At 38.8% G+C, this 14,391-nt stretch overlaps 1 protein-coding gene across 1 annotated transcript in view; it reads right to left on the bottom strand.

Moving 5' to 3' along the window:
- The window catches only part of elna (elastin a), a 40,700-nt gene extending 27,391 nt beyond the window's left edge, over nt 1-13,309 (bottom strand). The window contains exons 1-5 of the mRNA XM_029517396.1: nt 13,016-13,309; nt 3,468-3,521; nt 3,137-3,184; nt 2,099-2,188; nt 1,558-1,584 (exon numbers count right to left, since the gene is read on the bottom strand). Of these exons, the coding sequence (XP_029373256.1) occupies nt 1,558-1,584; nt 2,099-2,188; nt 3,137-3,184; nt 3,468-3,521; nt 13,016-13,091 (295 nt within the window). The 5' untranslated portion in view covers nt 13,092-13,309. The remainder of the gene's footprint in view (nt 1-1,557; nt 1,585-2,098; nt 2,189-3,136; nt 3,185-3,467; nt 3,522-13,015) is intronic.
- Nucleotides 13,310-14,391: the final 1,082 nt, after the last annotated feature.

The raw sequence follows: 14,391 nt of genomic DNA, 5'->3' as shown, positions 1-14,391 counted from the left end.
TTTGTGTGATTCGTTTATTTTGTGTTTGTTACCACATGTGTCTCTTTAGCAACCACGTTCTACTTTATCTGTGAATGGGGAATAAAACGGGGTTAAAGATTTCTGTGGAAGAACTGATGAAATAATAATAAATACTAAATGAAAATAATTGGCCCTAATGAGAGACTTGCTCGCTGGTGAACGGTGCACATGCAGGTGTGTTTTAAATGTCATTCTCGTAAGGTACGTAATAAGTTCTTATATCTAAATCTGTGCCACCTCAAACAATAGCCTTCTGATGTAATAAAAATTGCAAATATGAAGAGTCGAAGCTATAGTCATGAAGTGGAACATATTACAGCCCTTCAGAGAATTCCAGTCTCTTCTTGTATGTCCCCAGAATCTGTTAAACCCTAGCTGACCCCTGGCTCTTCACTCTGTGTTAAAATTTGTTTTTATACACAACAAAGATTAGTGTGGAATTTGGAAAGGAGCAACCCAAATAAAAAAACTCAAGAAAACAAAACATAAGGAGCCCCTTTTAACAACGGTTGCTTCCCTTTTCCTTAATAACGTAATTTCTACCAAGCACGCCTGGTGAGGGACAATTTGAATGCATACTAAAGCTGAAGGATTATTTCCTAAGCAATGCGCTGCTCATTCCAGCCAAAATCAACTTCCAGCATATACTGGATATTAGATCATTCTCACACCATGACTCTCCAGGAACTTGTTTGAGGGGGGGGTGAGGGGAGGGTGTGGCCCTCCAGTGGGACCTTCTATAACAGACCCTCTGAGTTATCAGGACTATAAGACGATTACTTGATTCCTTATCTTTCTAAACACATAGAGGTAAACTGAGATTCTATCAGTTATGCTTACGGAAATTAAGTGATGGCTAAACACTGTTAAAGCACCAATACAGTGCCGACTGAAATACAGCGAAGAAAAATATTTACTGTATGGTATCGGAGAGACAGGCTGTAGTAAATTTCAACACGGAGGTTTCCAGATATTGTACAGGTCTAGCATTGCAATAACATTAATCAGTGCTCTGGCACCATTGTTTGGCTGGCATTGATGGCTGTTTGCACTCTGCCAATCATCACTCCTTAATACAGTTAAGGTGCAGGAGTGCATGGTCCCACCTAGACAGGGCGCCCTGAACAGCTGCCGAGCCAGTATAAACCCACCCTGACGAAAATACACAGGTGATAAGAAAAACTTGGTGACAACCAATCAAAAGACCATTTCTCTCTAGCTGTTCTGTGTCCGTGCAGGCCTCCCTGCAGGCGTTCTGCAGCCTATACATTAACCTGCTGTATCCACACATCACAATAGACTGTTTCCTTTCTTTCCAGGCGCTTCCACATTACATGTGATGCAGATGAATTTTTCATGTTGTGAACAAAATTTCCAAGGCTGCCTCTATTACAGTAGTCATACACAGCATTGCTGTCTATCATTATTGGTGTACAGCTGTTTGATTTTTTTTAAATGTATATTCATCATAAGAACCTGCCATGTTATTGTTTTATAGCAATTTCCAGAAAAAGCTGTTTAGATGTTTCTGCTCACCTGGTTTAGAGGGCTTTCCACCTTGTCCTGTTTGATGAAAACGAGAGAAAGATGCATGTGAGATTTTTGCACTGTACTGTCAAAATCTGATCGAAGTCACTGTGTCACTGCTCCAGTTTCAAACAGTTTTCATCTTCTGAACGTTATGAAATAGGCTACAATCCTTTTTTAAAAAAATATATTCCTTATTTTGGCATTTACTGGAGACTTGATGGGAAAGCAGATACAGAAAACAAGGGAGAGAGAGGTGATTATGACATTCACCAACTGCCCACAGACAGAATGGAAACACAAACAATTGTTGTTTCATGGCGTACAGTGAAACAGTTCGCTGGTTCAACAGCTATAAACATTTGTCAAATGTTTGTTTTGTTATCTTAGAGACTTTCAGAGAGATTTCTTCCTGTTTTTGATTAAGAAAAAACACAACGAACACAACTTTAGGCAGCTGTTTGCTGTTTAAGTTGATTAAAAAAAGGGCTTTTTTTTTTTTTGTTTGTTTGTTTGTTTTGGGTTTTTTTTAAGGAGGAAGCATTCTTACCTGCAGTGCCCAAGCCACCGAGCCCAACACCACCACCTGGCACCAAACCACCTGGACCTACACCAAGGCCTCCAGCTCCATAACCCCCTGCTGACAGAGAGAAACAGAAACACGTAATTATGACCAATCCGGCCATCATTATTGTTGTCCACATTTATCATGTTCATGTTGTCATGTTGCTCATGACAGATGTTGTATGAGTAAATTTTGTCAACAGGCCTCAAATTTCTAAAAGTCAAACCTCATGTCTTCTAATAAACTGGCTAAACAACAGTAGTTGGCTTCAAAGATATTGTTTGTTGCAATATCCCTTGAGTTTGATTATGCTTCAGCTGTAGTGGTGTGAAGAGGAAATTTCACCATGTATCTGGCTCAGATCAGACAAAAAGAAATCTCAGCATTGACAGGAAGCAGCTCCTTCAGTCAGACTGACAGATCCGCGCTGTAGGAAGGAATCATCCATAATGCATCCTGCACACTTTTCTGTATATAGTATCCCTGTTACTTCTTTTTCCTCTGTTGCATATGGTGTTCTTTCTTAGATTTTTAATTCTATTTCGTTTTATTTTGTTTTTATTCTGTCTGCACGGAGCTGCGGTAAGGAGCAAATTTCTCAAGTGGGAACAATAAAGTGTCATTGTATCTTATGTTAAAACAACTCCCCTGGTTGGTAAAGTGCTATCTGTTGTCAGGCAACAAACAATGGCCAAGAAATCTGCATAACTGCTTTGACTTGAATATTGATAAATAAGTAATAAAAGTCAAACCACTGAAAAAATGTATTAATAACCATGAAGCAATGAGTTTAACCAAACATTTCGTTGATCATAAATTTGCTTTGGGGCAACACCAATCAGGATTTTTATAGAGATTTATTTTTTACAATTGAATTTACTACTTAAAAACAGTCTAAGTGTCTTCTCTCTAAATCACTGACACATTAGTGCATGAACCAACTGGTGATAATCCAGATGTAATGCCTGAAAATGAAATTTATATAGAGGGAAAAATCATAAATCTCATGTCTCTTCTACTCACCTGCAGCTTTGGCCGGTTTATAGCCAGCAGGGACTCCTCCAGCAGATCCTTGTAAAACAACATTGCACAGAGTATTGTGTTACGGTATGTCTATATGTAGTGAGGTAATGGCCAAGTGGCCAGTCATCACTTCACTATATGATTTTCACAAAATCTAAATATATTCGCTTTTAGTTGTTGTATTGGTGCTTTGATGTAGTGAAACCTCTAGTCTGCAGTAGTAATTTTACTCATGTATCCCTGTTAATGGTAAGCAGACTTTGTTTGTTGTGGTTGCATTCTGGATAATTTGTGTTTAATCTGTCCAAGCAGTCATTGGAGGCTCTGTTACCTGGAAAGAATCCAGTTCCTGGTCCAATCCCAGCACCGGGAGGTACATACACACCTGGAAAACACAACAAAAAACAAAAGGTCTTGACCAACATGTGTTGACACCAGCCAAAAAATTTTTTGGCTTTGCTTGTTATTTTTATTGCATTAGTTGTAACAGCATTTCTAAGCAATGACCCCATTAATTAGACAAGCTTTCTCACACATCCATCATCTGTTGCTCAGACAACACAACTGGAATCTGTCCTTGACATCTGACCCTGCTCATAGATGTGAAAGGGGCGCAATTAAACATGAAGACCACAGCACCATCAGAGGAAACCAAAAACAACAAACAAAACAACAACAAAAACAAAAAAAGGCAGAAAAACTGTGGAGGCTTGATCAGGAGAAAACACTTGTGTTTGCTCTGATGAGGTATTGCAGTCGGAAATCTGCTGCAGCAGACACAGTCAAACCCCACTGCTACCCTCATTTTCGAGCAGACTTCTGGCTGCGAACCACAGTAACTCATGAGATGGTCATTCTGGATCCCAGACATAGTTGGCCTCATGTGTGCGAGGAACAACAACAGAAATAAAAGCAATGCAGGATGAAAAAAATGACTCCAGTTGTTCTGGGACGACTAACAGCTTGTTCCAATGGGACGGGTGAGCTAAGCTAAGGCAAAAATTACTAAGTTGTATTTTTTGAGGGGAAAACCTGGTTTATATCGTAAAATGTGGAGGTCGGATCTCCTGGACCATGATAATTATGTTTAATGGTTTTTACATGTGTTGGGTGGCCAATTAATTTAAACCACATGTCAGAGGTGTTTGCGTGTTTATTAATAAAAACTGTGTGAACACCGCACTTTGAGTTCTGTCCACCGAGTACGGCCATGAGGGGGAAGAACATTACAAGGTATTACTGTCCGATCTAGTAGAATAAAACATGTCATAGAAAAATGCCAAAAAGTAACTATCCAATGCCCTGAAGGAGACTCTGACCTCCTCACTAACAACTCGTGACATATTCATTGGATCAGTTTTGTTTCTGCTGGAAAGCCAAGGTTAAGAAAAAGAGCAGCCAGTGTCAATCAACATACGAAACCAATAAAGGAGGAGCCCAAAAGCAAAGTATCCAAAATAACAACCTATTCAACATAGTTTTGGATCGTTTCGTGAGGATATTGTGACATAGCATACTCATAATGTCTGGGGTAAAAAAGAAAACTCGTAATGGAAATGAGCCACAAAGAAAGTTACTTTCTGTCATGCCTTCAATATCTGGAACTGCAGCATCAAAAAACATTTATAAATTGTGAGGTGTCTATTTTGAAGTTAATCAGGACAACACAGCCAAATTCACTTAGACACTCCAAAACTGGACTCAGAATTGGAGTGGAACCAGGGGGAAGATTATCTATTTTTGTTTCAGGAAAAAAATATTTTCTTTATTTTCTACAACCAAAAATGGTGATCTGCAGTGGAAGAGAATATTTTTCATAGTCATTGTAATTGGGAACAGTCATTGTTCTCCATGGACTCCATGAATGGACTAATAGAGAGCTGAAGGCAGGCTACTTTTTAACTCATCCACACTGGATGATGGTAGAACTAATCAGATTCCTTGAGCTGTGGCATTGTCCTACTGAAAGTGAAGGACAACTCAAAATGAAATAGAAAAGTAAAATGACAAATAAGTACTAATAAACAAGGTTCTGTTTTGGAAAGGTCAGAGGTCAAAGTCAATGCAAGTAATGTATGTGTGAATGTGTGTCTGTCGTTGTCCCTGTGCCATTGACTCCATGGCAGAGATCTGAAGTGCAGGCACCACACAGCAGGCATGGAGTGATTGTTTTAACACTGCTCCGTCAGTCCACAATCAAAAGGAGGATTTCCTGTCTCGGCAAAGCAAGCGAGGAAAGAGGGAGTGTGTCTGCTCCGGCTTTCCTTTTGCTCAGAATCCATCGTGCTACTGTACCACTTGTACAGAGTGCATTAGGTTCACTCTGACCGTGCATCCAAACAAGGCACACACTGACCTCTGATAAGCTGACCAACTCAATAAATTAAAGATTTCTTCATGCTTGTCCCAATCATTGTCATCATTATCATCATTATGTGCTTGTGAGCTCAGCCAGGTCAGGAGAATGTGCTGGAATGTGGGGGAAAGACTTGATTGACGTGCAGAGAATGAAGGATTAGATGAGGCTGAATTTATCTCTTTTTTAAGTCCAGTGAAGAGTTTTCCCTGAGGGTTTGTGACATGATTAATGTTGGTGAATAATGAAAAGATGATGTGAATATTTATCACTATGTCATGAATTTCATGAGCGATTTTATCTTGCCAAACACCAGTTAGAGGCCGTACAACTATAACACTCAGTTTGGTGTAGGTTCATTCCACTTGAACAGAAATGTTTCAGGAATCTATAACTTATGCTGGACAATGTGTAAAAGGAAAGACGGAGAGGCATCAATAAATTACTGCCTGTTACAGGCTGCAGCGAGCAATAAGTCGTGCTATTATCAGTTAAATCCCTGTTGTGAGCTGAACTGTTGTAGTCTGAGTCCCAAGTGCATCAAGACAGTGATGATGTACATGTACTCATAGGAATCCTGACAGTGATTTGAATTTATCACCGCGCCAATTTGGACCTGAATATGGTCCAAATCTGAGTCTCACTCACTGATGACAAGTGTCAGTAAACTTGGAATGCGGCCAGTCATCAGAAAGAGGCGATAAGGCAAGCGGATGGCAGGAGGAACATGCTTTGGGAAGGACAAGTGGAAACTTTCTGCAATGTTTCCATGCCAATCATGTGCATGTAGAAAAATTCTTAGTGCTGGACTCATACATGGAACTAAAAAGAAAAGCAATCAATTCAACATTTTCAAAAGTAATCCACTAGTGATACAGTTAAAAATTAGTTTTTTCTAGAATTGTTATAATTTAGTTAAACGTCCAGTTTGACTAAACCTGAGACTTTTCAAACATGTCTAGAATTCCTTACCAAACCTTAGAAAACATATATTTACTGTGAGGAATGATGGGTTTTAGATTGACAGTAATTGTTACTACTTGATAAAAAGTTTTATTCCTGAAGCAATCTCTCTCAGATCTCATGATATCATGTGTTTCCAGTGTGAATTTTTACCAGAAGAAAGACAAATATGTCACCACTCAACAGTTTAACACAGCTACTAAATCCCAGTGTAAACGAGGCAGGACACTTGATGAGAAATTTCCTAATTGGAACTCAATTTGCTGAGGACTAAGATTTGTGTTTATCCAAAAGCTCAAAGGCTTCAATAAAAACCATTTTAATACACAACATATGTGTATGTGTTCCCCTGCTCCCTTGTTTTTAATATTGGCAGAATGACGTAGTTCACCAAGCACGTTAACAGGTGAAAAGTCATGCTTCTTGCCGTTTATATGTTTAGCTCTGCATATTGTTCATGTTTTGAGTGAAACCTGGAAAGTAAGAAGTGCCATGTTTTTGTAGAGCGGGGAAAGGTAGAGGACACAAGAGGCAGTTGGAACACCTTGAATTTCTCTAATCAGAAACAAGCTACAGAGAAAACCACGAGAAAAGTTATCACCAAAAGTGTTTTTTCAAGTCCTTTTCTATCAGATGTGATTTTTGAAAACTGTCCTAAGATCAAATATCTGAGGGTCCAAACAAGTATTATCAGAATCACTCTTCTGTGGGCTAAAGACTAAGATGTGTCGAGCTGGCAGTCACTAGTTTTCATGAGGTGAAAACGTGATCATACACGGGCCGTTGTAACACTGAACCAACCAGTCAGTGACTTACATTTGAATCTTTCTCTCATTCCTTCATTTTTAAAACATCAACATCAACCAGGCAACTCACTCAGAGGAAGGGCTGAATCATGAAGTAGTCACAATAACACCAATGATAAGTAATCTTTTTAATTTGGAGTGTTTGATTGATTATTTATGTGTATTTTGATGTGGCATGTTACAATTGTCCCTGTAGACTGGGTGTTTAAATCCATTTTGCAACCTGTACTTATTTCATAAAACCACTGGAATGTATTGTTTCAGTATCGAAGTTCATAATAAAACAAATAGAAAAAATAATCACAAAATGTTTCACAACTGTCTCCGGTCTCCCGTGATTCATCTGATGCTTGAGCATCAACATGGGTGCTGCTAACAAGAGAAAAAACAGTTTGATTTGTGCATTTGTCTACAAATTAAAGCCTAAATGGAAAATTTGCTCTGGCATAAAACACTTTATTTTATGGGTGATATGGGTTACTGGGCTCACAAATAATGACTGAATAGCTGAGATGTTAGGAAACTGTAAGTCAGAACTTGTTTTGTTATTGAATCAAACCAAAGCCAGCGACGGGGTTTTCCGTAGTACCTCCCATGTTAACGACGGTTTTTACAATTGCTCTTTGTGACTTGAAAGAGTTTATATTTACCTCATTTACAACAAGCTGGTGAGTAATGTGACATTTGCATGACCCCATGCTGTGGTTGTTTAACAATTGGTCTTTTACTAAATAACTAAGTGGCAACGAGTTGGTAAAATATGCATGCTAATTAGGCTTGAGAGTACGTACACAACACCCACAAATACAACCTCACAAAACTCAACTATGGCAATCCTCCTTCTTTGCCAAAGACTTTCAGGACCATTACCGTTCCATATCAAAGTGCTGCACTCAACACGGGAAACTACTATCTAATGCATTTACTCCACTTTCACAGTGCTTTGTCACTTTTGATAACTAAAAATGGTTTCAACAACTTTAGCAACTGTGTGCTACGTTCGGCTGGATATCCAAAACCCCGGTCCAGGATAAGAAAGCTTAGTTCTGTCTTTACAGAAAGCTCTCATACTGCAACCCTGAGCAACAGTGCAGCGAAGCAAACACTTTGGTCCCTGGAACACTTGACCTGTTACCAGACATGTGACAGCTGCCTTCAGCTCCCTTATCAGCCACCCATTGCACCACTGTCCATATTCTGCAACATGTTATATGTACATATGTATAAATATATCGGGAAAGACAAAATATGAGGAAAGAGAAACTGCATAAAGGTCTTGGAACAGCAGTGCCTTTTCCTTAAAAAGCACTTCAGGGCTGAACATGGCTAAGGAATATGATATGGTTGTAGATAGCCATCAACCATGTGAAATCACTAAACACTGGAGGAACAAACTGTTCATATCATGACTCCATTCCAGAAACTGATTTATGTGACTATATCAAACAGCAGAAATAACACAGTTGTGGGTGCAATGTCAAAAAGCCCATAAAGGCCTACAATGACTACATACTGCACATTTTAATGATGTACTGTTGTTTGTTCTGTAAATTATATGCAATATTAACTGATGTGACTGATACACTTCACCAATATTCAGCAGAGGACATGAAGATGGTTTTGAAAAAGTATCTATTTCTGAATGAACTGCAAGAAATGTGACCGAATGAAGTATCATCAATCATATTGATGAATTAAACAATTCCACTTCTGTCCTTAGAAGGAGGAAACCACAAGCTGTGGTGACAAAAGTGTCACATTCAGTTTGCAGAGACTGCGGGAGTGTGTGTCAGAACTCCATATGTTCTGCAGTAGTTGTGTTTGAAAATCCAACAAAATGCAGTTTTACTAAGTTTTGAACAAAATACAAAAGGTCTTAAGATGTTACATCTTTTCCACAAAAAGTGAACTGAAACTAATACAACACAGCATACACTGTTTTCATGCCAGAAGATTCTGATTAAATTGACGTAATGTGTTTATAAGAATTTAGAATTTCATGTTCTTACCATCTTATCTCATCAGTTTTGGCTTTTTATTAGAAAATATTTCTATACTAACGTTGTGCTCATGCTTTCATGTAAACTTAGAAAAGCTTGGACATCACAACGCAGTGGTGGGTCAAGATGAAAACATTCCTGACAGGAGCCATTTCAGATTGCTGGCCCAGTGACACTGCTGCTCGCAGCTAACAGCCTGGTGAGGGCTGCTTACAGAGTGGCTGGAATGAATCATCTGAGTTAATGTGCTTCTTTGTTGAAAACTTGGCAGTGGTTTAGAGCAGACCAAACATCTGACTGGGAGATGCTTGGACTGACATTTATGCACAACTGCAGAGCAAGAACTGAACACATTATTAACTAATATCCATTTCTAAGAAGTGTTGAAGGCTCGCTACCATGTGAGTACCCTCACACTAACACTGCAAGTACATGCATATGTTTAAAAGTGATCCATCAAACATGCCAGATTGCAAATCGGTGAGTCAGTCATCCATTTGTTAGTCTAGAGGACAGACTTATTGACAGGATGATTTTGGAAATGTCAGGTGGTTACACCCTAAGATATCCATCCCTTTGACCTGCGTATCTATTAAAGTAGCTCGTCTATCTCAAATCTCTGGTCCCAAAAACAACCTTAACAGAAGTTACAGTAAAAATTATGATAGGAAAACCTGTCGGCCAGAATGTTAGTAATTGCTTCTGGCCAGGAGTGTGACTTCCAACCAAGGCAGCATGCTTTGAAGTAAAACTGCAAACTGTGGACTGAATTGTACAATCTCCTTCCCAGGATGTGTGCCAGAGTGACACATGAATGCATGGAATAACAGCTCTTTCACAATAGCAAACCCTATTCAACTTGTAACCAACGGGCTCTAGCCCAAATGAGTATGAAATGAGGTCACCTCGCTGCAAATTACACCAAACCATTCAAGATCAACAAATTAAAGTGTCTTTGTGGGTCCAGTATTAAAGAAGCTGGAGAAACTGAACAAAAAACCTCACTGAAGCAAATGTTTCTTGCTCAGACAGTATTTAAAATGGTCTATTTCTTTAACTGCACTGTAGACTTGTTGAGCTGGGAAGGCTATGTCTCACATTAATCCAGCATGCTGTGGCTGGCACTCAGCCTCGCCAGAAGAGGGATTAAAGCCAAAGAGGTGTTCACAGCACACGCTACCAATAAAATCTGAAACACCACTTCTTTGAGGAATCAAGACAATCAGTTTCAGTATCTATCAGTAATAGTTGGTTAATGTTGCAATTTATCACCAGTTTGATACCCACGCCATCCAGTCTGTACTGATTTCATTTAACTTCACCTACGGCCAGGCAAGTGTCAATGATTAATGTATTAAATTCCTCTGCAGTCTTGCCACTGAGCCTCGCCAATGCCAAATGAGGCAGACTGGCTTCCAGCTGTACTAAAGAAAACATCACAATGTCTTTAATCTTTTGGATACTGCGAAGGAACAGAGCAGCTATTTTTCCTCTTCATCTCCCACGAGCCTCTGTCCGTCAGAACTGTGCCATTAACTGTGTCTGTCATAAAAGCCAAACTAATGACTTTGGCTCGAGTCCACCAGTCGGTTACCGAGAATGTCTGGAGGATTACAACATTATATATGTCATGTGAAGAAACAGAAGAACGGGATACTTCATACACTAAAGGTTGGTGTCATTTCACAACATATTTACAAGGACAAGGGGGGCTTTTCACTCTTCCTTTTATTAGGGCAGTGAAGAATAAGCACAAATAAATTCCTACATGAAAGAATCTGTTCAAAAACTTTTATTGACCATCTAGGTCTGGGTTTGATTCGGCTATCAAATTTAGCGATACAAAAGAGAGCGCTCTGAATCCAAGCCACAATCAATCATCATTTTCATATGAAAAATATTCAACTCACAAGGAATGTCAAAAAAATCTCCCTCAGCAAAGAGATAAACAACAAACATACCTGCGCATGGTTAGAAGGTAACATCGCAGTGCACATATTTATTTTCAAATGTCTTCACAGATGTTTTGTCCAGGACCATAACTCATTTACATTTATGGGTGGAAAACATCCAGACCAGCCTTACGCCCATCTTAATTCAAGGGCTGAGGTTATTTGCAAGTGTTGGAGGTATTTTCTGCACGGAAGCATTAAATGAACGGTTGGGTGTTAATGGGGCTCACGTTACTCACAGAAAATTGAACTTTGGAACAAGCCAAGTGGTTTTTCTTTTCAAGTCGGAGTGCACAGACACAGATGGAACAAGTTTAAACACCACAGAAATCTTTGATATGGATGGATTCAGCACTCAAACATCAAAGTTGCAGTCCCAAGCCAGTTTTGATATTTGCTGGCTCCTTTACCTGCCATATATTTTTGTCTGAACGCACCCAGAAATCTCAAGTAAAATGTGGTTGGCATAGAAAAAAAAGGATATATATATTTTAAGATACAGAGAAAAGAAGGGCAAAGACATTCTTACATGATACAATCTACGGCCTGACACGGCCATAATCAAATTAAAAAAGGTAAACAAGTTATTTGGAAGTTATGCTTTATATGGACAAAGTATCTCTGTTGGGAATCTAAAAGTCTAAACACAAGGCACCTGAAAGGACATTTGGACAATAAAAGATAAGGACATTAAAAAGCTGTAACTTCTAAGCAAATAAATATATTAGAATATGAACTTGATTTCAGCATACCCAGGCCCAGATGTTAAACATGTTTTCTAGTTGGGGGCTGAATAAGTGAGAATCTTAGCCAAAACACAGTGCAAGAACCAAATCAAAGCAATGAAGAAATAGGAGAAAAAGCAAACACACAGGCTGAATGAGAATGGTAGGAGAGGCTTTCTCACAACCTCTACTACTTTCTGTCTGAAACAAAACAAGCCTCAACTTTTATATGGACTTGAAACTAACTCTAAAATATGTACATTGCTTTTTAACTTCAAAAGAAGACCCAGTTGAAGATGTCAGGGTGGCGCTTGCATACACTCCGTGTCAGCTTCATCAAGGGTTAATTTAACCCATAGATGGACAGAGGGTCAAGCTTGAACTTTCATCTACTGACAAGCTCTAGCCATATAATATATATAACTTTACAATATTTATATATGTATATATTGAAAATACCATAAGATAGTAGAAATTAAGTTGAAGTTATTTTTATTCTGAAATGAAACTGGAAGTAGCCTCACTTCTAAGAGCAGCATAAATATGTTAGCATGATGAAAAAAAAAAACTACTTTCTTTTATTATGTCATTCCATTATTTTCCTTTTATTGTTGTATCATCTTCAACAGGAGGATGACAGACCACTAATATTGAGGGATGCAGTACAGATGCAGAAGCTCAGCCAGACTAAACTATCTTTAACTTTGATTACTCTAGCGTCAAGGTCTCATATTATTCATTTATTCAAATTAACAAACTGAAATATATAGCAATGCTGCTGTATAACTGTGCAGTAAAAGATATTGTTGAGATAATGCCAAAACAAACAAATCTAATAGTCAAAGTTGGAAATATAATAATTCTTTTATGAAAAGGTACACAGCAACACATACATATAGTTTATATATTATGCAAATGTTTTACAAAAGTATTGCAGCTAATAAGCATCAGAAAACTGTCAATTTAATTTAATGTCTCTGATGGACAAGAAGTCATGGTTAAAAAATTGCACCTGTTCTAGGTCTGTGATTGGTGCAGTAAAGATCACAGCTCAGTTCACCTGTGACATACACTTACCTCCTTGAAGAGAGGGCTGAATCAACACTAAGAGGAAGACTCCACAGACGAGCAACAGAATCTTTCTGTTAGCCATCTCGCTCCAAAATGCACCACCCCTCTCCCGATCAGCTGGTTTTATTCTCTTCTAGCTAATTACCACTAGCCTGAAGAAAGGGAAAAGATGAAAAAAAGGAAAGATATGAGACCTGACGTAATTAAGAGGGCAAAGACTCTGGTTCAATGGATCATTTTGCTTTTTTTCCTGCTCTATGTCTGGTGTTGCTGTTTTTATTCTGGTCACTCCTGCCAACAGTACAGACACTGCTGCCAGCAAGGAAAGAGAGAGAGAGGGAAAGAAACATACACAGAGTGGGAGAGAGAGGGAGAGAGAGACAAACCCCCCCCCCAATTCTCATCCAGAAGGAATTGAACTGTCTGCCAAACATTTGCATGGATATGGAGCGTACTTATCTGTGATAGTCAAGATGGAGACTGAGGAAGAGCAAACTACATACCCAGATAATTACCTCTTCTCTGTGGCTCCAATTTCCAGCTGGTTACTTTTCAAGACAAGCAGTGACATTAGTTTTTACTGTTCCTCTCGAACAAGTGATCCAAAAACTTTAAGGTAGAATGAAAAGAACATAGCGACTATCTGCATGTGTGCAAAAAATATCAGAACAAGACATTACAATGTTACTGGCTACATGAATACATGAATAAATGACACCGGCACTGTGCACAGCACCAGGCAGTAAGGTTGTAAGTGGAGCGAGTCTGCAAACAAATGAGAAAACTGTCAGCATCGACATAGAGTTTACAAAGATTGTTACAGAGAACTTAAAGCCCTCACAAAATTTAAACAGGTGCATTATATAAAAATGAACCCCCCCATAGAGTTGCCATGATTAGCAAAATCGATCAAAGATACCATGTATGTCAGCTTCAATTGACCATTTAAGGAACTACATTTTTAGCCACTGCACACAGAAATGACTTTCCAAAGAGTGGTTTGAAGCTAAAAGGAGGCTGCTGTGCTGTCACAAGACAGAACAGTGATAAAATATCTTTTATCTAAGTCAATTATCTTCAAAACAATATTTCCCAATTACTTAAACAAATTCCAAAATCTCAGCACAAATCTAACCCTGACCCAGATAAAAATGGGTCATGAGCTGTTTGAACCTTGGGACTGTGGAGAAGTACATTATCGTTATTGACATCAGTATGAGTAAACTGACCTCAACTGACAGGGGCCATGTTTTTGATGCCTTTATATGATAGGGAAAAACTCTGAATGGCCTGAATGTTTATTTTATGGCTGAAAGCCTCTCATAGCCTCTTGTGCAGAAACAATTATGGCTGCACATCACTGATCATTACAGTTATAGTTA

This window comes from Echeneis naucrates, chromosome 13 (genome assembly GCF_900963305.1).
Source record: "Echeneis naucrates chromosome 13, fEcheNa1.1, whole genome shotgun sequence".
NCBI lineage: Eukaryota > Metazoa > Chordata > Actinopteri > Carangiformes > Echeneidae > Echeneis > Echeneis naucrates.
This window is presented reverse-complemented; position numbering and strand designations above follow the sequence as displayed.